This window comes from Xenopus tropicalis, chromosome 3 (assembly GCF_000004195.4).
Source record: "Xenopus tropicalis strain Nigerian chromosome 3, UCB_Xtro_10.0, whole genome shotgun sequence".
Lineage (NCBI taxonomy): Eukaryota > Metazoa > Chordata > Amphibia > Anura > Pipidae > Xenopus > Xenopus tropicalis.
In genome coordinates this window covers 97,573,625-97,599,158 of record NC_030679.2, presented here as the reverse complement: position 1 = coordinate 97,599,158, position 25,534 = coordinate 97,573,625, and the positions used below count along the sequence as shown (strand labels likewise).

General features: G+C 40.0%; 1 protein-coding gene across 2 annotated transcripts in view; it reads left to right on the top strand.

Moving 5' to 3' along the window:
- The first annotated feature begins 2,500 nt into the window (after positions 1–2,500).
- fam189a1 (family with sequence similarity 189 member A1) overlaps positions 2,501–25,534 on the top strand; it is a 346,103-nt gene continuing 323,069 nt past the window's right edge. Inside the window, exon 1 of one of the 2 annotated variants that reach the window (XM_031898054.1) lies at positions 2,501–2,551. In XM_031898054.1, the coding sequence (XP_031753914.1) occupies positions 2,549–2,551 (3 nt within the window). In that variant the 5' untranslated portion in view covers positions 2,501–2,548. 2 annotated transcript variants of the gene reach the window in all.

Genomic DNA, 25,534 nt, shown 5'->3' with positions numbered 1-25,534 from the left:
AAATTTTTGAACTTTTGTAAAAATGCCATGCAATGCAGTGCAATATTGGGCTCCAGTCCTTAAAAAGACATTAAAGAGCTGAAGAGAGTGCAGAGATGTGCAACTAAACTGGATAGAAGATTTAAATTATGAGGTTAGACTGTCAAAGAGGTACTGAACGTTGATTTAAAGCAGTGTAAGTGGTTTTTCACGGTGAGGGCAGTGAGGTTGGGGAATGCCCTTCCTAGTGATGTTGTAATGGCAGATTCTGTTAATGCCTTTAATAGGGGCTTGGATGATCTCTTGAACAAGCATAATATCCAAAACTATAGTAATCTTACCTTAGAATCTACAGTTAGTTTGGTATAGGTATGTGTATATATCTTTATATATGTGAGAGTATAGCTCTATATCAGTATGTGTATAGATGTGCACTGGGGTTTCTTTGGAGAGTTTAAACTTGATGGTTTTTTGTTTTTTTTAACCCAAATTAACTATGTAACTACACCTGCTTCACCTGTCACAGGGAATGTATTATGCTATTATGTGGGTTCTAGGCCCCAATTATGGTACTTACTATTACCCACATCCCCTATTTACTAAAGGTTTTTGGATCTATGCACCCCTGTATAGATCTGACATGTGGGCCAATACTTGATATCATCATATGAGGAGCACACACAATAATGTTTATATGACCCTTAAACAAATCTTCTTCTTGGCAGGGTGAGATAATTATGGAATAACGGAAAACACCTTCCTCTACATCATACTATTTTTAAAATAGCTGTGATCAGTTCTAGATATATGGGCCTGTCTTGACAGCCAAGGGGTTAAGTGCTTGAGTCAAAACATTACATAAAGCAAAGGTTTGTATGATTCATGCATAATCCTAATTAGCTCGAGCTTCTCTTAACCAGAACAATGACATCCACGAATAATTGGGTTTAACGCTGAAGCCTTCAATCCTTTTAGCTGCATCTAATCAGTCTCATGATCTCCAAACAGCAAAGAGAGAGAAAGCCTGCTGGTTAAATATGGCTATGGTGCAGCAGGTTAGCCAATTTCATGGAATACATTTAGAATATTATTCTGCACTGTTATATTATTTGCTCATTTCAGAAGCAGGACAGTGTAAAAATTATTGACCAAAAGCAAACCCTAGTTTATTCATAATAATATAGTGAACACTGTCTGGATGATGGCCCCCTTACGACAGACTGAATTAGAAATATATTCTGTATATAATTTTCCATATTGGATTCAACACACTGTGGTAAAACTGAATTGCAAAGTGACATCTGTTATATTATAACCACAGGGCCATCTGTGTATACAATTAAAGTAGGAAATGTACCCAGCTTAAGAAGGGTTTGTTTTATTTCACTATACATTTTCAGCATTCTGCAATTATTTTTCACACAGAGATTTTCATGTATGTGTTAGAGCTGCCATACTATTTGCTCTGTCAGACCTTAAACCGTTTCACTGCACAGGGTTAATATAGAAAAAAAAAGTTTATCTCCCAACCTTAGTTGTGATGAGTTTTATTAACCCATGACTAGGTATAGTTTATATACATTCCTAATAAGGGTCATTGCTTACCTAAGGCTGATGCCACATGTGGCGTTTTTATGCTGCGTATTTTTGAATTCTCTCTGCGGCTGAAAAACGCACAAAATAATCATCCATAGAAATAACTTGAAAAGACTCGAAGGAAACCACACAATGCGTAAATACGCTAGAAAACGCCTTACCATGTATTTTTCAAGCATTTGCCGAAATACGCCGTTATTTGCACAGCAACCTATTCCTATGTATACACAAAGGCAGCTGCCAGACCTAGCAGAAATACGCAGCGTTTTTTACTATTTCGCACTATTAGCAACATGGAAATGGGATTTGCTACGTCACCAGTACTAGGCTGAAAAACGCCATAGTCAGGGGCTGTGTGGCTTGTGCAGCATTTTTAGGCTGAGAAAATACGCAGCGTAAAAACGCCACGTGTGGCATCAGCCTAAGGTCTGATACTTACCTTAATGGGGAAAGACATAATTCAAAAGTGGGTCACAAATTACTGAGGTTGGCCATGATCATACTGAAATTTAAAAAACAAGTGAACACATTAAATATAACAGTCACTGTAATTTATGCAGAATATGATATCATTCTACAGACTATGCATGAAAATCTAAATAAACTGGATTATACATTCCAAAGTGCCCTGCATTAAGGAGGGCTTGCCAGTGGTCATAAGCACACGCTTGCTCCAGGTCCAGTAACCCATAGCAAACAGATGTTTGCTTTCAGAATGCAGATGATTAAATAATATACACCCCTGTGCATCTAAAATCTGAAATGGAACATTTAGCCCATGGCTAGTATCTCTGGTGCAGGGTTTTCCAACCAAACCTTACCAGGGCCTGGATAATCCTGCTCACAGTCACACCTGTGCTCATTTCAATAGAGACCTAGCTTGAACACAGGGTGCTGCCAGAGGAATGATGGGATGCCTTGCTATAAGGAATAATAGAGGAGTAATGGGATTGCTATAGGGAATAATGGAGGAATGGTGAGTGGAATGCCATGCTATACAGAATCACAAAGACATAATGGAATCTTGTTCTATAGGGAATCATGTACAGCCCAAATCAGTGTAGGGCACCAACATAATGACATTCTCCCAACAGATGACACCAAGGCACTGTGAGCAAATCCATGGCACTGCCACATTAACCTTCTATCCAACACTATGACTTTAAGATTTATTGCAGTGTGATCAATTGTATGGGTTAAGGAAATGTGCTTTTCCCAAAGGTACTGGCGAGGTGCTATAGTTATAGGGATAAGAGAGGGGTTTGTTGATATGAAGAGCCAGCTGGTGTGTAGGAGCAATGGTTGACTGATGGGGAGTGGGGAGGCTATAGCTGCAACTGTGGGAGACTGGCAGTAGGGATGCCCCTGGGCTGAGAGAAATAGCGGGACCGGGGCACTGGCGGGCCCAGGAGAGAATGGGTTACTAAGCAGCTCCCTCCGGACAATTAGCCGGTTGCATTTATTGGCAGATCAGCAGCCCGGCTGCGCCTCTCACCAGGGGAAGCGCTGATGCACGAGCAGCTCCCAGCTGATACTATTCCCTGAGCTGCGATTCCCCTGTGTCTCTCCCTGTCCTGTTTCTCCGCCCCGTGTTTGTTTGCAAGTGACTTCATCACACTGATGCTGTGAGGCTGGCACTCACCCTCTGCTCCTTGGCACCGTGTTGGCACGGCTTGGAGCTGAATGAGCAAGTTGCCCTTGAGTCCCATGCGATCCCCTCTCGCCAGGCGGCGGGCATGTTTGTGGCAGATAGAGGGCTCGCTGCTACAGCTTAGGTGGAAGTGCGATCAGCTGCGTCCTTGCTGCTGGAGAGGGAGGAGGATCTGTAGCACCTGGGGTCAGGACAAGTGCTCAGTGTGGGGAGAGGAGACGCAGGATGATGTGCTTAGCCCGTAGGTGCCCTCTCCGTGCCCATTTGTGGCACTTTCCCTCCGGCTGCTGAGCGGTTCCGGCAGCTGATCAGCTCCTCGGGTCCCTCCATCATTTGCTCCATCCCTGTCAGCTCCGGGGAAGGAAAGTAACGGGGATCCGGCTGCACCTGTCCGGGCACTTTGGCACCAGCTGGAAAGGACTGAAGCTCCGGGCTCCCCCTGATCTCACTGGGTGCCAGCCGGGTCATGCCTCACAGTATGAGAGGCCAATGCGTTTCTCTCCCTGGGAAATGTGCTGATACCGTGTGCTCCCACCTATGGGTTCAGGGTTAGGGTGCTGCGCGGTATCCTGGAGATGCTGAACACTGGCTCATTCTAGGCATTCGGCTTAATCCATTGGGGGATCTGTGGGCAGCCAGTCACTGGCACTCACCTTGGCTTCTTCCCTAGACTACTGGTGGGTTCCATAAGCACCCTGGGCATTGTGCCACCCCGGCTTGTGCCTGTCTCACTGTGCCATGATGCCCCTAAGTGCCCTCCCTGGGACTCGCTCCCTAAGCCCTGCGGGTCTGTCCCGCAGCCTTTCCCGCCTCAGGGAGTACCGGACCCGCTCCCGGATCATGCTGTCTCTCGGGGTCTCGCAGATGGTACTGGGATGTCTCATCGTGGCTGTCAGTTTTGCAGCGCTTGCCCTCACCACCTCTGCCAGGGTCAGGCACTCATGTCCCTTCTGGGCAGGCTTCTCGGTAAGTACGGCCACCATGCCCACCATGGGCTCCTTTTCTCTATGTATACCTTCTGGGTGCCAAAGGAGATTGTCTACAGAAATGCTTTATATGACCATTAGGTTTGAACTTTATGCAGCCCACCATCAGACTCTTCACTCTCTAGCAGGCTCCTTTAACCTGTGGCTTTGCACTTATCTAGCAAGTACATTTCCCAGCATCCCTGACAGTGCACTCAGTATCATTCTTGGTAATCTACCTGCCCCTGGTACAGCTGGGAGATTGGCTGCACCTGGGATATAGGGAAAGGCAATGACAGGGCTGTTGGTTTTTTAGCACATTTCAGCCAATAATAAGTTGTATTTTGGACACCCAGATTACAGTACAATGCCTCCTGGAAGCACATCTCTTTGCATCTGCTGGGATATAGGAAAGCTAGTTGTGTATTGCTAGGGCTGCCACACTCTTATAGCTGCTGCCCTTTCCTCTGCTAGTTTGATTCAGCCAGTGCCAGCCAGGAGGTGACTTACACTATTTAGACTAATGCACTGAGATCTTCTCTTGCTTCTCACTTTTGGCAGCAATTTTGGCTGCTAAGCTAAGGACAGCCATCGGTGTCACTGTATCCATTCTCTTTATTATATTCTCTAGTCATTGTGTCGGGTAGCCTTACAATATTATCTGTCCTGGTATAGTGTCACCCCTGTATGTTCCAGCTGTGCCATGTATTCCACATTCCTCTGCTCAGATAGTAGAATAGTCATGTGATCAGTAGCACTTACAGGGCCATCATGTTATTTAGAAGGGCTGGTGGTTTTACTATTGTCTCTTAACTGCTGATGATGCATTTTGCATATTTCATTCATTCATTCATTCATTATACCGGGTTCCTCACTGAATATTGTCCTTGCGTAACCCAAACACTACATAGGTTACAGGTAAAATGTCTCACTAGCTGTCAATCATACCGCTGAAGTATAATATTTACAGCTAGTAGTATTAGGGATAATAATTCACACATTTAGTACCATTTAGTTACTTCTCTTTTTCACAAGCTTTATATTTAATCATAGATTGTGTGTTCAGTTTCGTGATACCCCTGCCATAAAATTACCTGCTGAGCTTTTATGTTGAGTGGCAGCATCAGAACCAAACATTGATGCACATAAGCACCATATATAGATTTTTTTTTCCTTTTAAAGGAGCCAGCCTAGTGTATGTAACAATGAGGATTAATAGAGGCATTGACTTATGTAATTAAGTGACAGCTATTATTAACTGCTTGGCCGAATGAGTGGGAAGCTAACTGGCTAATACTGATTTGCATTATTACGGATACCTCTATAAACAAGTGGACATGTACCATTCGGTGGCACATATTGACCATAACTAAAGCCTGTATATAAAAATGCAGGGCCTTGTTTTGGGGTGATATGATGTTCCATAAGATGGAGCATGAAAATCTGTGTCTCAGCATTGGCTTACTTACACTATCCAAGTGTATAACTATGCATCTGTATAATGTTAGTTTCCCCCGTTTGTTGAATTGTTGTGTGAGAACCCAGATGTAACCCTGGCAAGTTGCGCTACAGAAGGCATTTAGCCAAATGACAAATTCAGAATTATTACACTGGTGTACTAAATGGGAGTCATCTTGTACCTTATATGTATGTCCAATGTATGAAACCCATTTATTGTACAGCGATGCAGAATATGTTGGCGCTTTATAAATAAATGTTAATAATGTTAATAATAATATGTCAGTTATGTTCAGACCATATAAAATTCCCAGCATTCCTCTGCCAGCCAATCTTTCAAGAGAAGTCTGTGAGTTGCTGGACAACAGCATGAGGGCCACAGCCCAAAAATGTTCCTTTTTTTCAGAATCCAACATTGTTGTGCCATGTTTTGGGTACATACCTAGAGGACAGGTTGAGATTAATTAACAGTTGCTTTGCAGTGTGAGCACTAGTCGAACTTTCTGCATAAATTCTATCTTTCTGACTGCACATTTTTAGGGTGTATTTTGTTTTAAGGTTGAATATGCACTCAATTGTTTTGTTAACCAACCAAATGAATCATTTCTTAAATGAAATTCCCATAAAGGGAAAAAAAGAACAGCACTTCAAGGTTTAATTGCAGGGACATTTTGAAATGGTTTGCATGAATAGATTCTTACCTTTGCTATAATAGAACATTGTTATATTTGGCATTTAGTAGAGATAATTTAAGAAGTGGAACAAATGTCCTACTATATAATAACCATGCATCCTGAATGATCTGGCAACAACCATAATGCAATATTTTGGGGTATGCTTGCTTGAATTGGGCTTGGCATCAGTTGCTTAGCTTATTTTCTCAGGAAATCTGCATATTTATGGACTGTGAATAAACTCATCTGTTCTCCATCTTGCAGGATAGATTTTTATATGGTAGTGGTGCAAAGAGAATATAACAGAAAATTGCAACTAAAGTCTGCAACAAGGGAACACCATGGAGAATATTTCTAAAGATGTGTAAAAACAGAAATGGCACTATAATACACCAAACAGTGCTACAGTACACATGTAAAACCCTGCATATTTGTAAAGCTGTGTAATAAATGTGTGTAATAAATAAGTGTAGCCATGTGTAAAATTCCAGCATTAAACAGAGTTGTTTGAAGAAAGCCACTTAAAAAGTAGTGTTGAGCGCCCCTTGCTTTTACACTACTTTTAACCCCGCATTTATTTCCTGCCTGACTTGTATCATTGACCTCAACTCATTACAACAGGAGTTTTAAAAAAGTGGTGTTAAAGGAGTAGAAAAGGTTAAATTGCTGGGGGGTGCCCCCAAGGGATTATAATCACTTACCTGATACCCTGGGCTGGTGCTCCTGTTAGCAGAAACCTGCACCTGCTGGGGGGGGACATTTATTTTTATGCTACTTTTTGTCATCAATTATTTATGTACCTTTTTTTTTTTAATTTAGAGACATAACAAAGATGCACCCGGCCCCCCTGCTAAAAAAAATATCTTTAGAGGGGCCCAGCGCTCACCTACCCAGCCCTCCCTCCACCTGTCTACCTGCCCTTGTTCCCTGCTGCCTGGCCGCTCCCACTGACTAGGTAATAGAGCGGCTGGGGAGGGAGGACTTTTTAGATCTAAAGAGAAGACATATCCCGCGGTCCAGGTCCCCCCACAACTGCAGGGTCTGCTTCCTCTATTGTTACATCACTGTACTTATTTATGCATATTCCCCATATGGACTGTATTGAACAGAGTATGTATACTTCCTATAGCAAACAGGCTCTGTGCACAGTTAAACACTGTTAACCATCCCTCTGCTCTCCTAGGCTCAATATAATTTTGCTGTTCCCTTACATGACTGAGATAGCTGTGCAAATGTGCTTCCCTATATATCATTTTAATCAAAAGAGTAGTTTGGTAGTTAAATTGTTTGGTACTAGAACACAGATCAGGTAGCATTCTCACTGGCTCTCGCCATTACTGGGTCACTTACCCTTGAGAACTAGAGAAAAAATGTTATTGGTGTTGCTTTAAAAATACAACCCTTATGTTGCTGGATTAGAACTCTCAGCATGTTTTTACCATTGATAATATCTTGGAATATGCTGGAACTTGTAGTCCAGAAAAATCTACAAACCATAATATGTTTAGGAAATAGTGTTTTGATGTTACACAAAGTTGCTCCCTGTGCCCTGAATTTACAGGCAAAGCACCTATTTGCCACAGGGGAGGGCTATACAAAGGTCCCCAGTAAAATGAGCGAGGGGTTAGATATGATAAACTATGGAAAAAGATAGGGGTCAGTCTGTAGAGGAGCTATATTAATGTAAGATAACATACATATAAATGTGTAATGCCAATTTTGTTGTAACTGAAACTATAATTTTTGTACTCCGCCAAATACTGAATCCTTCACAAAAGGTTTGGCCTGATACCAAGCTGAAGCTTATCCTAATTTGTATATGCAAATTTGAGTAGCGTTGACAAAACAGAATCACTTACAGAAATATATGTTTTAACTAGCAGCTGCTTGCTGTTTACTTGCACAAGAAGTGCTCTATCTAGCAGGGCTAGGCAGAAATGCAGCAATCCAGACTAATCAGCACTAGTGTCAGTCATAAGCAGCGTGGGACCATGAACCAAAGGAGCATAAATCTGCATTTATTGGCCCTTAGCTAGGATGACCACTTCCTGCACACCGTAATATAATGTTAGGCAAGGGGTGTGCACTTCCGCCTTGGCCTTCCTCTTTCCAGCAGAAGTTTGTGTTCCAGGGAGCCTGGACTAACTAGGCCCAGATGCCTTGAGCCTTGTCTGGGAGCAGGGACCCCATAAATGACGGTAAGGCAGTGCGCAGGTTATACACCTGTAAGAGCACGCTCTAGGAGTGTGAGTTAGTTCAGGATTATTTAGAAAGAGCAGCTGTGTGCTCCAACAAAGGAGAAATTAGTGGAAGTAATTCAGGCAATGTCTAGCTTTTACTATCTAAGGACAAGAAAAAAGGACACATATGTAAACCTGTGCCAGGTTTACATATGTGTCCTTTTTTCTTGTCCTTAAATTTCATTACACATTGAGCACCCTATATTTGAGTCGTAGTGCGGGGTTCTTCCCAATATATACATCTTTTACTATCTATCTGGACATTGCCTGAATATCAGCCAAATTAGGATTACATTATATATATATATTATAGAATAAAGGACAATTTGTCACACTTCCCCACCATATGAGTACTCTAAAAATGCTGTACAAGTGAATAGTGAGCTCCTCTGGAAAACTGTCTGTTTTCTTTGATAAATATGCCCTGGGGTCTTTGTCCTTTTTTTTCTTAAATCCGGTATTCTGTCATGCATTGTGGCTACAATACCATCTTGACTACTAACTACTTTAGCACGAGTGTTTATATTGTGCTAATTATATCTATATTGCTGTGTGTTTTTGAAATACATAAATAGTACAGACCGGGATGTAACTTTACAGGTACTAATAGAAGGATAACAAGTCCTGTTGGAATGCCAGGCGGATTCACACACTGTGCAAGGACTCCAATGGGTAGAATTTGAATTCTGTTTTGAATAATCTGAGGAAGGGTTCATTATAGAGGGAATCAGCAATGAAGGTTACTAAAAGGAGCAGGACACTCTCCAGTACTAATTATAATGTACAAAAATATTTTAAAATGGGACATTTTTGTTTGCAGCTAGGTAAAAAGCAAAAATTATTTCCACGTCTACTAAATGCACTACTCAAGCCCAGTTATGCTCAGTAACATGACTTTATTACATCCCATCCACACCCTTTGCTGCATCCCCCTTGGGGTATAAATACGTCCGGGCTCATCAAAAATCCAGGAGGACTACACAAAATTCAATCTGTGGCCCATCATGCCCCCAGTGACTTTAATCACTCATCTTGATTTGCTGTCATGTTATAACACAATAGGAGGCTATGGGCCATAATTAGGAAAGCCTGGTCACAAAGCCTGAAATAATGGCAGCTTATGAAATACACAAACAGTAAACTTACCCAGTATGCCTTTAATTAAAGATACAATCAATAATTATATAGCCACCCTTTGCTTCTAGTAATACAATTCAAGTGAAAAATAGAACAAGATAACCGAAACACTCAAAAGCAGTATGAGTTGCATGCAAGATTTACCCAGAATGCTAAGCTTTTTGTATATATGAATTATTCATAATACATAAAAGAACTGCAGCCCTTTTAGAAATAGTACCCTCTGTAAATCACTGACCCTATTTGTCTTATATACAAACCATAGTTGCCCCTTTAAGTTCCCTTCATCTTGGTTTTGTTCCCATTGCTACTTAATTTCCAGAGGAAAGTAAATGAGTTGTGATTCTTATTTTCCCCGGAGGGGACCAACCAAGCAGCTTGCAAATCTGCTGCAGATGCTTCAAGGACAAGGGCATTTTCCTTCCAGAAGAGCAGAGGACTGAATTTTTTCCTGGCAGGCTGGGAAAATATACATGGACCATGTCATCCTTGGATGGTAGCAAACAGCAACACTGCTTCAAGGTCTAAAGAGCATACAACAAGAAGAGAGCAAATCTGTGTTATAGCTAAAGCAAAGGTACAAGTCCTTAATCTTATTAAACTATTTTAAAATTCTGCATTTGTGATGTGATAAAAAAAAACTGAAAAAATGGGAAATAAAACTATTTGAGAAATTCTTTTAATGGGAATGCTGTCACAGTGTGCACTTTGGACAAAGCCATTATGTTTATGGCCTTGACTTTTTAAAGAGATGTTGGTTCAAGCTTTCGTCTTCAAACTAACCCCAAACTAACCCCACCTTAGGAGATTACAGATACTGTATACTTTATAAATAAACATTCCTGAGATACTGTATAGTTAGGAGACAATATTCTCAGGACAATATTCCGGAGATCACTGTATAGTTAGGAGACAATATAAGCATTTACCTTTTAAGGTCACCTTAATAGGCCTTTAAACTATCCTGTATCCACTTCTTTGGGCTCTGATGTGATCACTGCCATTGTTTGGGATCCCTTATGTATAGAATGATTCTGATAGCAAAGGTTTACTTTGTGGTTGGAAATGTTCTAGGCTAGGGTTAGTGAGTGAGTTTAAGGGTTTGCTGTTCTATAACTTTATAGAAAAGTTATGAGTCAAAATTTACAATAGTATTATTAGCAACTATTAAGTCTAATTCAGGTAAAACAACAAAAGCTCATTTTTACAAATGATGTTACAGTTTCAAACTAGCTTGGGTACCATAGTTATATCTTTATCTGATAACCAAAGATGGCTTGATTCCAAGTCCATGACACAACCAAAATGTGGGTGTCCATTAATGTGTATCCCATTTGCCAAGTCATAGCATTTTTGAAGATTTATATTTAGGAGTGCTGCCTATCTGCTTATTATGAAATCCAAGCTTACTGGTTTGTTATATACAGTAGTTTAAGTTAAAAAAGTAATTTACTGGAATCTGGATACTCTTTACCTGATGTCTGCATTGTACATCTGTTCTGAAAGTTCATGAACATATCAACTGTCCTATATATTGCCTGAGCATTTATTTACGTGATTTGGATGGAGTGAATAGAATGATTTGGGCCATAATAGGACATGAGAGGCTGTGACAAATTCTCCTAAAAATAGCCACCAGGAGGTTGATGTTGCTGCGTTTCTGAGAGAAACCCCACCAAACTTCTCAATAGCAGACTGTACTTTGACTGTCCCACAACCCTATTTCTCCAGTCTTCCTTAGGACTTGCAGTTATTTTCTGGTGATAGAATGGTAAAAGCCTGTTAGTATATTTAAAGGTGATATAACGGCAAAAAACAATATTGTATGTACTGATTTCTTTAAAATAACCGATTCTGTGCAGCTGACTTCACTGTTTGTCTCCTCTCCCTCCTGAAGCTGCTAACGGGAATCTTTTCCTAGCCTGCTGGTCAAACTAGTAAAAAAACTATCGGTGCTGCCCTGCATTCCAAAGGGCAGGGAAGCAGAGCGGGGTTGCTTCATTTGTTTACCTATTTTGAGGCTAATCTCAGTGAGAATCAACCCTGCTCTGCTTACCTTCCCTTTGGAATGCAGAGCAGCGCTGATAGTTTTCTTACTAGTTTGGCTGGCCAGCTGGCTAGGAAAGGATTCCTGTACGCAGCTTCAGGAGGGAAGGGAACAGTGAAGCCTGCAGTACATGCAATCTTGTTTTTTTGCCTTTACAAAAAAGGAAATACAATTTCGTCTTTCTGTTTTAAGTGAGAGTCATAGTGGTTATTGCTTGTGACTGCAGTGGGTGGGATATAGTCAGGTATACAGCAGCTGCATGCATCATTCTGGGAAATGCCAATTGTTATTATTATTATGCTTTAAGTGTAAAGAGCTATTTTTACTTTGAAACCTAAGGTTATTGAGCAATTTATTTAAGGTTTAGTACATTAAGTACTGCTTAGAACTGAGAGGTATAACATTTCTGGGGATCTGGCAGCCTTTGTTGGATTAAGATAATTACCATAAATCTGCAGTAGGTATGTACGCGGCGCTACATCAGTAAGGCACAGTGGAAAATAGGCTAGCAGGAGCATCCTCCCACTGCTAATAGGAACTTTCAGAAATGATTGATTACCCACATAAAACAAGTATGGCACATGGTGGGATTTTTTTTCCCCTTTTCAGTCTCTTGTGGTGTCGTTTTTATTAAATAACAAAAGTATGGTGTACAAATGAATGGCAAACGTACAAAGATTTTCTAACAAATCTATTATTGCGTGTGACCTTCTTAGACACATCATTACCTGCCTCAGTTAGTTGTTATTGGCCTCTGGAAGCATGATGAATGAGATACATTTGGGTGTCTGGCTTGCCTTGTAAGTGTAATGACATTTATTAAAGGGAAACAGCATCCACATTATATTGGTTGGTAAATGTATTTCACAAATGGGCTGTATTATTTGTTTCGCATAGTTTGTGAGATATAGTATATTGGTGTTCTTCCTTCACCCAACATTTTTTTCCTATTTTAAACAACTAACTGTGCTGTTGGAGTCAGCCAATTAGAGCAGGGGACATGTGTCCGTGTCTAACAGCATGAAGGAATTATTTGCAGCTAGAAAAAAGCTCGGTTGAGGTACTCCCATTTAAAACATGAAATAATAAAAGATCCATAAAAAAATGATTGTTTAACAGGTTTATTAAACAACACTAGAGTTGTGAATGTATTTTTACATTACAACAAATTTGAGCCCTTTCCTGTTAAACCAATCTTTTTTTGGTTCCTGGGATGCAGTTCACTTTATTATTAATGTATACTTACTGTGCTTGATGGCTTGGCACATCCCTAGAATATTAAGTAGGAATGGTTCTTTTTTTGTGGACTGTTACTTATTTTATTTTCCCTTTCACCTTAGTTGGGTGCTCATTCCTTTCAAATCTGACCCATTTACTGTAGTTACAAACACTTATGGAAGGTTTCCCAAAATATTTGGGGCAAATGTAACTTCTTTTTCTGGATACCTATTAATGTAAAAACGAGGCCATGAACTTATGTGACCTATCTTTGTTTGCCTTCATTTCCTCTGTGTGTGTCTAATTTATAACAGTGTTTGCATATTCTTTTTATTCAGAAGCAAAATCTCTGGTCCTGATAAGAAATATTTGCAATAAAATAGTTTTATTTCATTTAGGGCTCTGGCACACGGGGAGATTGTTGCCCGCGACAAATCTCCCTGTTCGCGGGCGACTAATCTCCCCGGATTGCCATCCCACCGGCGAAAATGTAAGTCGCTGGTGGGATGGCACATGCTGCGCAGGCGATTTCGGCAAATCGCCGAAAATGCCTTGCAAGGCAACTTCGGCAATTTGCCGAAATCGCCTGCGCAGCGTGTGCCATCCCACCGGCGCCTTACATTTTCGCCGGTGGGATGGTAGTTCGGGGAGATTAGTCGCCCGGGACAACGGAGATTTGTCGGGGGCGACTAATCTCCCCATGTGCCAGAGCCCTTAAGAACAACAGCAGCAGCAAGATTGATGCAGAATAGGGACAATTCTTACTTTTCTCATAGGGTAATAGGGCAGGGCACAATGATGACATTGCCGCAAGAAGCAGTCACTTCTTAATAAAGATATCTTGATGTGAGATTTATCTGCTGGGTGTTGCTTCCACTATCCTATTATATGTGCATCCAAATGAAAGTATTTCCTTGATGTGTGTTTCTTTGTCTATTTCAAGGATGCGCTGCTCACAGATGGCACCTGATGTCTAGTGTCTGCTAGTGGAGTGGAAATCATTTTGTATAGATCCCTGCTGTTTACTAGAGATTAAACTCAACAGAGCTTAAAGAGGTGATGTCTTTCAGGCCTTTGCCATCATCTAACACTGGTCCATGTATGACAGTAATGATATCGTAACAAGGCGATCCTACATATAAACCACACTCTTAGGTTATTTTCTCCAAATTTCTGCCAGCACTATCAGTGTTGTGTTTTGCTAATAGGATCTATGAGCTTTTAGCAAATACTGCAAGTTACTTAAGATACCCTGGATCCATGTTGGTGGAAATATTGGTGCCACTGTAAAGTTTCGAAATTTGGAGTGTAGGGGTACCTTTCAGCGGTACTTATAGGATTGCATCAGTATAATCACAGTATTCTTTTTAAAGGATTGTATAGATTGGTTAAAAGATCCCACCCCTCAAAAAACTCATGCTGATTATGGGAAATGGGCGTATGAGGATAGAATGCAAACATCATTTTAAACTCTGTGCAGACATCAAATTGTCCTGTGTGCCATTATTTTATGGTCTGTGGCTCACTAAGGAAATTGACTGATGGTGGTTGCAAAGCCCAACCCTACTGTAGTCGTTCTACACTCACTTCAGCAGTCCCAGCTTGTCAGAAACGGAACTAAATACTCATGGGCCAGGGTGTCAAATTTGCAATGCATACCAGTTTAATGCCATTGTTGATATATATCAGAACCAGTGCTTCCATAAATCCATAAGGTGGCTGTGTACTGGATCCACACATGAAAGAAAGGAAACAATTATATTGTTCCTGTGGACACAAGAAAAACTGTCATAAATTAAAGGAGAATAAATGGGATGGGTAGAAGAACTTAATCAGGAAGATTATAAAACAGAGAAAAAACCAAAGTGCAACATTTTCCCCATTATATATTAAAGTTTGTTATATTTTGGTTTTGATTAAGATAAAAATGTATGCAGTTTTATTAAAGAAAACTCATTAAAAAGTATTAAAAATATGGCAGATTAAGGTCCTGGCACAACACATAATGCAAAGGCTGAGGCTGGCTGTGTGATCAGACATGTAAATATTTAATCCTCCTAAAGTGTACTACAAAAATAAATGAATGCAAGTAAAATAGGAATTGCCTAATAAGACAAACTTTAATTAAGATCAGGAATGTACTTTTGGCTCTTTCTATATTATTATAAGCTGTTTATGGATTTCACGTTTCAGTTTCACAAAAGAAATTGAACCCGTTAGAAATGTGATTAGCATTTTTCCCTAGTCATACAAATATACAATTCAGTGGCTAAACTTTGGCTTTTTTGCTTCAGTTTTTTGTATAAGCAGTTTTTATATGACCACTTTTGTAAAAAAATGGTCAAGAATTAACCCTGTACACTTTATAGAACCTAGGGACAATTTTTCCATATGTAAATACTATAAACTTACAGTGACAGGACCCACGCCATCTTTTGTTTTGCTCACCTTTTTTATGTATTGTTTGTATCTGTACTGTGCCTACATTTATACCAGTGATCCAGTAGAAATGTAATACATACTCATACTTACTAATGTTGAAATCAATTTTTTTCTCCCATAGGCAGATTTTGTCTATATGAAACTGACAGTGAAAGTTTTATTGCATTTTATCAAGTTACCCAGTGCTGGTCTGTGTTTCTGTCTTGCCTTTCCACTGCCTCACTGGCACATTACTTTTCATAATGGAGACATACTGCAACATCTTTGTATTTCTAAAATGCTATTAAATGGTCATTTGGTGCTGGGATAGTATGGCCAAACTAAATGGATAGTGAAGATCATTTATAGTAACATAATTAATTAGATGGCTTCTAATGACTTGCATCTGTGCTCTTCAGTCATGTTAATGACACTTCATGTAAAAGACATTTTGGGGTTTCTTATCAAAACTATAACTAAAACATTACGGTGTAACCTTTTGCCAGTAAGGTACTATCGGTAAGCTATAGATTTTTGTATCTATTATATTTAGGCAGCCATTTTGGTGCCCTACTCAAACCATGTTGTATATGATGAAGCACAGAACTCCTAAGGAAGTCTAAACTATAAATTACTGTATTTACTAATATAGTTCTATGTGATGCATGTGATTTAAACCATACTGAAAAGCAGAAAACCCATTCTTGACATGCTCTTAGGCCTAAGATAGTCACCTTTGACCTCAGATCTGATCCAAATCTTAAATGCCTGAGATTCCTGTGCTTCCTTGGGGCGGGCAAGGGCGTTGAACATACACTAGTATTGTGAGGTTAAGACAGAGACATTATACCCTTGCCTGTTCCAGAATGGATAGGATAACCAAAACAAGGGACTAAAGAATGGCCAAATAGACATAGGTAAGTTCAGGAGCAAAAGCACAAAATAAAAGGTGGCCTAAAGTCAAAAGCAGTTGGTCATGATAAGCAACAAGTAGGAGCAGGAATGGGAACAGACACTAAAGTAAGAAAGGGTGAGAAAGCTTGGAAAGTCACAAAGAGTACACACACACCTAGCACTTGAAAGCTAGAACCTGTAAGTTGCTGGACTAAGGCTTTATATAAGCAGTCTGTTGTGACAATTCTATTGCAAAGGTGAAATTTCCAGCAACAATTTCTATGCAATGTCTGGCAACAATAACAATTGTTTTAAAAGTTGTCTTATGCCTACCCACTCTCTTCTTGGCTCCTTCTCCCCAGTGACTGAAGAGGAAGTCTCAAAACTGTTGTCTTCCTCTCACCTTACTACCTGCCCACTTGATCCCATTCCTACCAAACTTCTACGTAATGTCAACCCCTGTCTTATTAAAGCCTTAACTCATCTATTTAATCTCTCACTCTCTACTGGAATCTCTCCCTCCCAACTGAAACATGCACTGGTAACCCCTATTCTGAAAAAACCCTCCCTTGATCCCTCCAATCCTACTAACCTCCGACCTATCTCTCTGCTCCCATTCATCTCCAAACTGCTGGAGCGCCTAGTTTACAACCGACTGATGCTATTCCTCTCTGACAATAACCTCCTGGATCCCCTACAATCTGGTTTTAGACAACAACACTCCACCGAAACTGCTCTAACCCGACTAACAAATGACCTCCTATCGGCTAAAGCCAAAAAACACTACTCACTACTAATACTTCTCGATCTCTCTGCTGCTTTTGACACTGTGGATCACCCTCTTCTCCTCCAGACTCTCCGCTCTCTTGGCCTTCGTGACACTGCCTTATCCTGGTTTTCATCTTATCTCTCAGATCGATCCTTCAGTGTTTCTTACAATAGTGAATCATCTTCTCCCTTGCCTCTTTCTGTCGGGGTTCCCCAAGGCTCTGTCCTGGGCCCCTTACTATTTTCTCTCTATACCTCCTCACTTGGCAAATTAATCAATTCTTTTGGCTTTCAGTACCACCTCTATGCTGACTATACTCAGATCTATCTTTCCTCTCCTGATCTCAACCCAGAGCTTCTAACTCGCGTCTCTTCCTGCCTGTCCGCTATCTCCACTTGGATGTCCCAACGTTACCTTAAATTAAACCTCTCTAAAACTGAACTGGTTCTCTTTCCCCCATCCAACTCCCACATTGTTCCCGAGGTATCTATAACAGTTAACAATTCTACCATCACCCCATCTTCCCAGGCCCGGTGCCTTGGGGTTATCCTTGATTCTGCCCTGTCTCTGTGCCTTCAAGAGATCTCTAAAAACGCATTTATTTAGAGAAGCTTACCCTAATCTAGTTTAGCAATACCCTGTGCCACACCTCTCACAACTCTGGTCATGCTCATTCCCACACCTTGTGTCTCAACCCTTACTCCTTGTAGATTGTAAGCTCTTTTGGGCAGGGCTCTCTTCACCTCTTGTATCAGTTATTGATTGCTTTATATGTTACTCTGTATGTCCATGTATGAAACCCACTTATTGTACAGCGCTGCGGAATATGTTGGCGCTTTATAAATAAATGTTAATATAATGTAATGTAATGCCTTGATTTAAGCCTTTATAAATGGAGCACCATCAAGGGTGGGTGGTATGAATGGTGAGAAAGCAGACCTCCTTTTGGAAGATGTGAGTTTTTATTACTTTGAAAGGAGGTGGACATTTTTGCCCTCTGCTTCTTTATATTACAGTATAAGCTGGCTTGCTAGAGGCTTGCTAATAAAGGTTGACTTGAGGATCTGAATACAGCACAAGGTTTCCTTATAAGAATATTCAGCTTTGCAGAAGAGAACATTATTATCATAGAAGAAGTCTTTGATCGTTCGTATAACTGCGTTCAATCATTTGTAAAAATGGCAACTTTCTATCCCTAGAGGGAGAACAGGGTTGAAAATGAGAAGGCACTCAAGGAAAGGTGAAATTCTGGATGGTAATTTAATTTGGATTTATCCTGTTAAAAAAAATGTCTTCCTAATAAAAGCAGAGGAAGGAATGTAACTGTGTAGCTGCAAATACAAGAATATATCTGAGTAGCTGAATAGTGCTTGCCATAATAGGCTGCTTGCATTGGGAAAATGTAACTTTTCAGAGGAAAAGAAAGACTGTAACCAAACTGTGCATTTAGAAAAAAGGTTTTATACACAGCAAGTGTCACCATTCAGAATAATTTCAGGCAAAACCTGGCTATTTTGTATATGCCTTGCAAATTCTTGTATTTTATTCAGTAACTTACAACAATATACCATGATTTCAAAGACAGATTTATAAAAAATCGCATTGTTTGCAAGTAAAAGATGGCGAGTTTCTATAGATGTAAATGGCAATCATCTTTAACGATTTCAAGCAACTTCATTCTTTTTCAGGCAAAGTGAAAATTAATGGAACAATGTAACATTTGTGGTGAGGAAAAGATTGTGCAAAAAAAAAGTCTTGCTTGTTATGTTTCTTTTTTTGTGTGTATCCCTTCATGATCTCAAAAATGGGTAAATCTGCCCTCTGTGTTTTTGTGGTTGTCACTTTGCAATGTTGACAATGTGGGGCACATTTACAAAAGCTTGAACCGTTGTTTACAATTGTTCGGTACGAAAATTTCGTGACTTTCGGATCGCCAATACGATATTATCGTGACTAATACGATTTTTTCGTAAGCATTTTCGTGATATGTGTGATCTTCCGAAATTTTCGTTTCCAATACGATTTTTTCCCATTCGTGATTCGGATTCGTGGATTAGTAAATGTGCCCCTATGTGTTCCACTATGAATGAAAGGGTACAATGCATGGGTGTGTTGGAGGTATCTGAGCAATCTGTTCATTTTACCAAATGCATTGGAGTCAATAGGCTTTTTTTCTGTATTTTTCATGCCCCATGGAATCAAGGCGGCACTTTTTATAGCGCCAAGTGCATTGGAGTTAATGGGTGTTTTTTTTGTCTGTGAAACAAACATGAAACTCTAGTGCAGATTTGCTAATATTTTCGGCACTCGTGAAAACACTAATTTTTTCTACAAATCTGTATCAGCTGAGAAAATATGCTCACCCCTGGCATAGACTTATAAATGCCATTTACTTAACACTCAGGTTCCAAACACATCCCACACGTCAAGACAATTATTCAACATCATTTGCAACTGTTGAAATTCAAGCAACAGCATTTGAGAATGTTGTATTCGGTGGTTATCACTTCTACATTGTTGACTGTTTTTTTGTATTTTAATCAGTGTAACACCTATTTCAGCTCAATAGCTGCCTTCCCGGACTAGTACCAGTAGAACATGGGTTACACTGTACTCTCTTACCCAGAATGGGCCTTCGCTAAGTGGAAGAGGAAGGTGAGGGTGTTGTGCAACTACACCTCTCTTGCTGCTATGCAGAAAAATGAAAACAGAGGGCGCCAGAGGTTCTTGCAAATAACAAAATGATAAGTGTTTATTGAACATCCACAGGGTTTATTTACAATACAGCTTCAGAGGCCATTGGTACATGCAACATATACCGAGTGTATATTCAGACTCACACTCTCCTGCGGGCAGACTGGCAGGAATCTCCCTTCACCTCTGCGACACACCCTGTAGTGGATCCCTCAGGGAATTCTCTATCCTGATTCCCTATTCACTTGGATCCCTACACTACAGGCAATGTGGCCTGGGAGAGCTATCTCCAGAAAAACTGCAAATCCTATGCAGGAGCTCATGGTGCTCATTCTAGCTCAGCCCTAACTGCCTTACACTCCTAGAGTGTACTATAAAGGGAGCTACACCTGCCACTATCTAATGCCTCATTCACGGGGCCCTGTTCCCCGACTTCACTGGGCCTGGGCCCATGCCCTGGGCTCTCAGCACACATCCACCTTGTCCCTAAGGTGGAAGCAAACAACAGGAAGGTGCCACTCCTCTCCCAACACTATACCAAAGTCAGGCAGGATGTGGTCACTATACCTTCTAACCAATAGCACACATGTTAATGAACTCACTTAGATACATTCCCTTCTGCCCAGCAACTAAGGGAACTTAACCTGTAGGGATTTAAAGCCATAGGGACCATTTAACCCTGTGGGTCCCTACATTCACCCCTGGGAAAAACCCATTTCGTCCCGACAATGGGGTACAATATCAAACACATCACATTACCCACAGAATACCATAGCACCATATGACATCCTCTTCTGGTAGTCTCTCCAGAGCACTACCGGGTAACAATGGTCACTGAAAAACAAGCAAAGCATTTCAAACATTGCAACATATCAACAGTGCAATCAATAACATTGGAGCAGAATGGGGTACCAGGCCTCCCCCCTATTCCAGTTCCTTTATCACCACTGACAGTCCTTCCAGAGCAGAAATCAGGGCAGACCTCAGTTCAGAGTCTTTGCTTTTCCCAACGGCTTGGAAGGGTCCCACCCAGCAGGGCATTTGGCATTGAGGGCATTTAGCAGCAAAATCACGCAGCTCCCTGGTGACCTCCGCATTGCACTTCCCACAGCAAGGAACCATGACCCTCCTGCCTTCACTGTCAGACTTCTGTATAAATGTGCCTTGCCAGACATACCGCTTGCCACTATTGCTTTCCTCAAAATGGCGGCGATGACCTCACATCAGGGATCCTCCCTGGTCAACTCGCGCCAAAACTATTCACTCGCGCCAAAACATATACACGCGAGACTTAAATGACAGGCAGTAACTGCAGCCAATGGGAGTAATGGAAAAGAACCTCAGAACCCGAACCCACGGGCAATTACTTTGCGCCTTTCACGAAGTGACCAAGCAGCTTTCTCTCCTGCATCCAGCAGTGCCTGCGCTTGTCACAAAAAAAATTAAAGAAACATGCACTAGCAGCTTAACCTTCGAGCCCCACGCCTTTTGGGCGCCAAATGTAACACCTATTTCAGCTCAATAGCTGCCTTCCCGGACTAGTACCAGTAGAACATGGGTTACACTGTACTCTCTCACCCAGACCGGGCCTTCGCTAAGTGGAAGAGGAAGGTGAGGGTGTTGTGCAACTACACCTCTCTTGCTGCTATGCAGAAAAATGAAAACAGAGGGCGCCAGAGGTTCTTGCAAATAACAAAATGATAAGTGTTTATTGAACATCCACAGGGTTTACTTACAATACAGCTTCAGAGGCCATTGGTACATGCAACATATACCGAGTGTATATTCAGACTCACACTCTCCTGCGGGCAGACTGGCAGGAATCTCCCTTCACCTCTGCGACACACCCTGTAGTGGATCCCTCAGGGAATTCTCTATCCTGATTCCCTATTCACTTGGATCCCTACACTACAGGCAATGTGGCCTGGGAGAACTATCTCCAGAAAAACTGCAAATCCTATGCAGGAGCTCATGCTGCTCATTCTAGCTCAGCCCTAACTGCCTTACACTCCTAGAGTGTACTATAAAGGGAGCTACACCTGCCACTAGCTAATGCCTCATTCACGGGGCCCTGTTCCCCGACTTCACTGGGCCTGGGCCCATGCCCTGGGCTCTCAGCACACATCCACCTTGTCCCTAAGGTGGAAGCAAACAACAGGAAGGTGCCACTCCTCTCCCAACACTATACCAAAGTCAGGCAGGATGTGGTCACTATACCTTCTAACCAATAGCACACATGTTAATGAACTCACTTAGATACATTCCCTTCTGCCCAGCAACTAAGGGAACTTAACCTGTAGGGATTTAAAGCCATAGGGACCATTTAACCCTATGGGTCCCTACATCAGTTTACAGAATAAAGTTTTATTTCAAAATTTAAACCTTTCATACAACTCCATTTACAAAAAATGTGGGATTTGTGTCAAATGTAAATAAAAAGAGAATGGTATGCACATCTTGTAAACCCTATATTTACTTGCAGTTAGTATAAGGGTAAATGTTGAAACTAATTAATTTTTATTGTTTTTCTGAAAAATAAATGCTTACTTTTCTGGGCCCAAAATCATTTAAGATGGACTAAAGGTGTAGTGGGAAAACTGCTCTGTTGTCTGTCCAATCAGAATTGAAAATTCTTATAAGGAATCAAGGACAATGTGTCCTCTGGTCAGAGGAGGAGGACCAACCAGTTGTTATCAGTTTAAACAATAGGAAACATTGCAGCAGTTGGTCTCCTCAGTTCCCAAATGGTTAAAGAGTGTTGTTAAAAGAAGAGTTGATGCAATACAGTGGGAAACATGCCCCTTGCCTAACATTTTTGGAATGTGTTGCTGGTATCAAATTCAAAATAAGCATATATTTTTCTGAAAGCAAAGTTTCACAGTTTCAACAGTTGATATGTTGTCTATTTGCAATTAAATAAAGGGTTTAAATGGTTTGCAAAAAATCCCATTCTCTTTTTTATTTACATTTTATCCAGTGGGTTATAAAATATGTGGCAATTCTTCAACTCTATCTAAAGCACAAAGGGCTATGTCAGAATCATTGCATATAATGGTTGCCATGATTTTTAAATGTTTCTGAGGTTTTTAGAAAAAAAATCCAAGGCAATTAGCACTCACTTTCTATCAAATATATGACTGCTCCCAAGTTTATACCTAGAGTATATGCATTTGTTGTTATTAGAAAACATCTCTGCTTTTGCCTCCATACACAAGTGAGTTTAGATGTTATCGATTTAGTTTCTGATTGGCTTTACACTCCTGGAAAAGGTCACTGTTACATGAAAGAAAAGATCAAAGCAATAATGGAATTTTCACTAAAGAGAATGAATGAAAAATAATTGTTCTCAGTAACTTAGAAGCAGAAGGCAAATAAAAGTCAATAAAGGCCAGTCATCTGCTTGGCACATTTAGTTTACTTCAGTTTATTTTTAAAAAGGTTTGTGTATCCCAAGCATGCTTACAGATGGGGCAGGGAGTATGTCAAGGTACCCCACTCAGTGACACAAAGTCTGTAATGAGATAATCACATTGTTTTGTGACACATGTAAACAGTGAGTCAGGTCTCCGCTTTGTGAAAGTAATGAACATTGTAAAGTTACTTGAACTTTATAATTCCCATGAATGTCTGACTTTTTGTTCTTCTAATTATTTTATTCGGAAAATACGCTGCCTCAACCCTGTTGATACTTTCTCTCTCTCTTTGGTTTACTCCCATTGTGCTTTTTTAATCCTTGTTTGTATTGTTTCTTCTATTGATTACTGGTTGTTTTGTATGTTTAATGTATACACCCATTTATCATACAACTCTGCTAAATATGTTGCCAATTTTATAAGTACATGTTAACAACTAATGATAATAATCATACTAATAATGATAATCATCTGAAGTAGTCAGTGACCTGACTTTTATTGCTGAAACCCTAGATCTATAGGCATATATATATATATATATATATATATATATATATATATATATATATATATATATTGTACCATATCACCAAGGCTCTGATCCTCAGACTTTCTGGAGCATTCTGCCACTACACTGGTCACACCACTGCTAGTTCCACCCTTGCAAGGGCTTCTGATATATACCGTTATTGGTTATAAAACCTAACTTAATTACTCACAAAGCAGGCACTCTGTCATACAATTCTCTGTAACAGCATTAGCAATCACAGAGCAAGTCTAAGGGGAAAATTTACCAAGACACGAACATATTCTCGCCGTTTTTTTCGCGCTTGCTGTATATTTATATATATATAATATATATATATATATATGTGTGTGTGTGTGTGTGTGTATATATATATATATATATATATATATATAATTTTTTTTTTTTATATATATATTTGAAGGAAGGGGTGTCCACTCTAATACTAGAGCCCTTTTAAGATCTTGTTTTACCCAACACTTGCTGGCTTTTCTTTGTTTGCTTGGAATACCCTAGAACAGCACTGTGTATGATTTTCCATGTTTTTGGGGTTGGGGGGGGGGGGGGGTGATATTTCTATATACAACATATTTGTGGTCCAGATATGTAAAAAGTCAGATATCCCTGAATTAGGAACTATATATGAATGACTTGTTACCATATCTCTTTCTTTTTATTCTCATAAAGTGTTTTTTTTAATAAACAATATGCCCCACAGCATATTCACAGATTTCTACACATACAAAGTAAGTGAAAATCAATACTGGTGTTACCATTATGTTCCCAAGCTAACCAAATGCAAGCAATTTTGAGAATTATTGCCATGCATCCCACTGGTATAAATCTTTTCAGCAATCTATTAGCCCTGGACAATACATTACTAAAAGTGCTTTATTCTCTTAAGACTATAGAATTTTAAACAGAAAATAGACTGTGGGCTATTATTTGTGGTGTTAGTTTTTCTAAACACAGCTGTACTGAAAAAATATATATATTTCAGCCTTTTGAGTTTTATACTGTAATTGTTCAAGTACAAAAGATAAATAAGTATGCATTACAGGCTTCTTTAGGAATACACCATGTCAGAGCTCTAATATTACAAACCACTTTTTTCCTACATTCATATAATAATATTGCTTTTTATTTTAGATTTCAATTATTATTTTGATGTGGGTAAAACAATTGTATAAGTAGCTGGCAGTTATGGCATATCCTAAGATGCAATATATATAACTATTTTAAGTTATTTATTAAGTGGTTATTTATTAATATAATTGCCCCCCACCCTTTCTACACATGCAGCAAGCAGTTTGTACTACATGGTCATAAGTAATGATCGAATTTGTCCTGTTTTGCTTTGCCGAAAAATTTGTCAAACCATGGAAAAATTTGTGAAACTGCAAAAAATTCACGAAATGTGGGAGGCATAGATTATTTTTGTCACGACTGCAAGTTTTCACCAGTGCCGAAATGTGGAAATTTGCTGTGAATCCGTGCCTGGTAAAAAAATTAGCTCATCACTACTAATGATCATTTGGTATTGGGTTGTATGACTGCTGGTTCATTTGTAGGGCCCCCAAAGTAGCATTTTGGATAACTGTACTCTGTGTAAAAGAGACAAGGAACAAATTTGCCAATATTTATAATAATATAATATAAGAGTGATAGAGGTTTTATCAGTTGTCATATAGGGTCAGACGTTGAGAAGACTTTGCAGCTGCTGTTACATTATCTCTTCTTATCTTAATTGAGCATAAAAATCAGGCAGACTTGGGGAAATTACACACAGGGCATTTTGTTACTAGAGTAAAACGGTGCTTTTTTGGGACAAAACAAATACCTTGTGTATCAA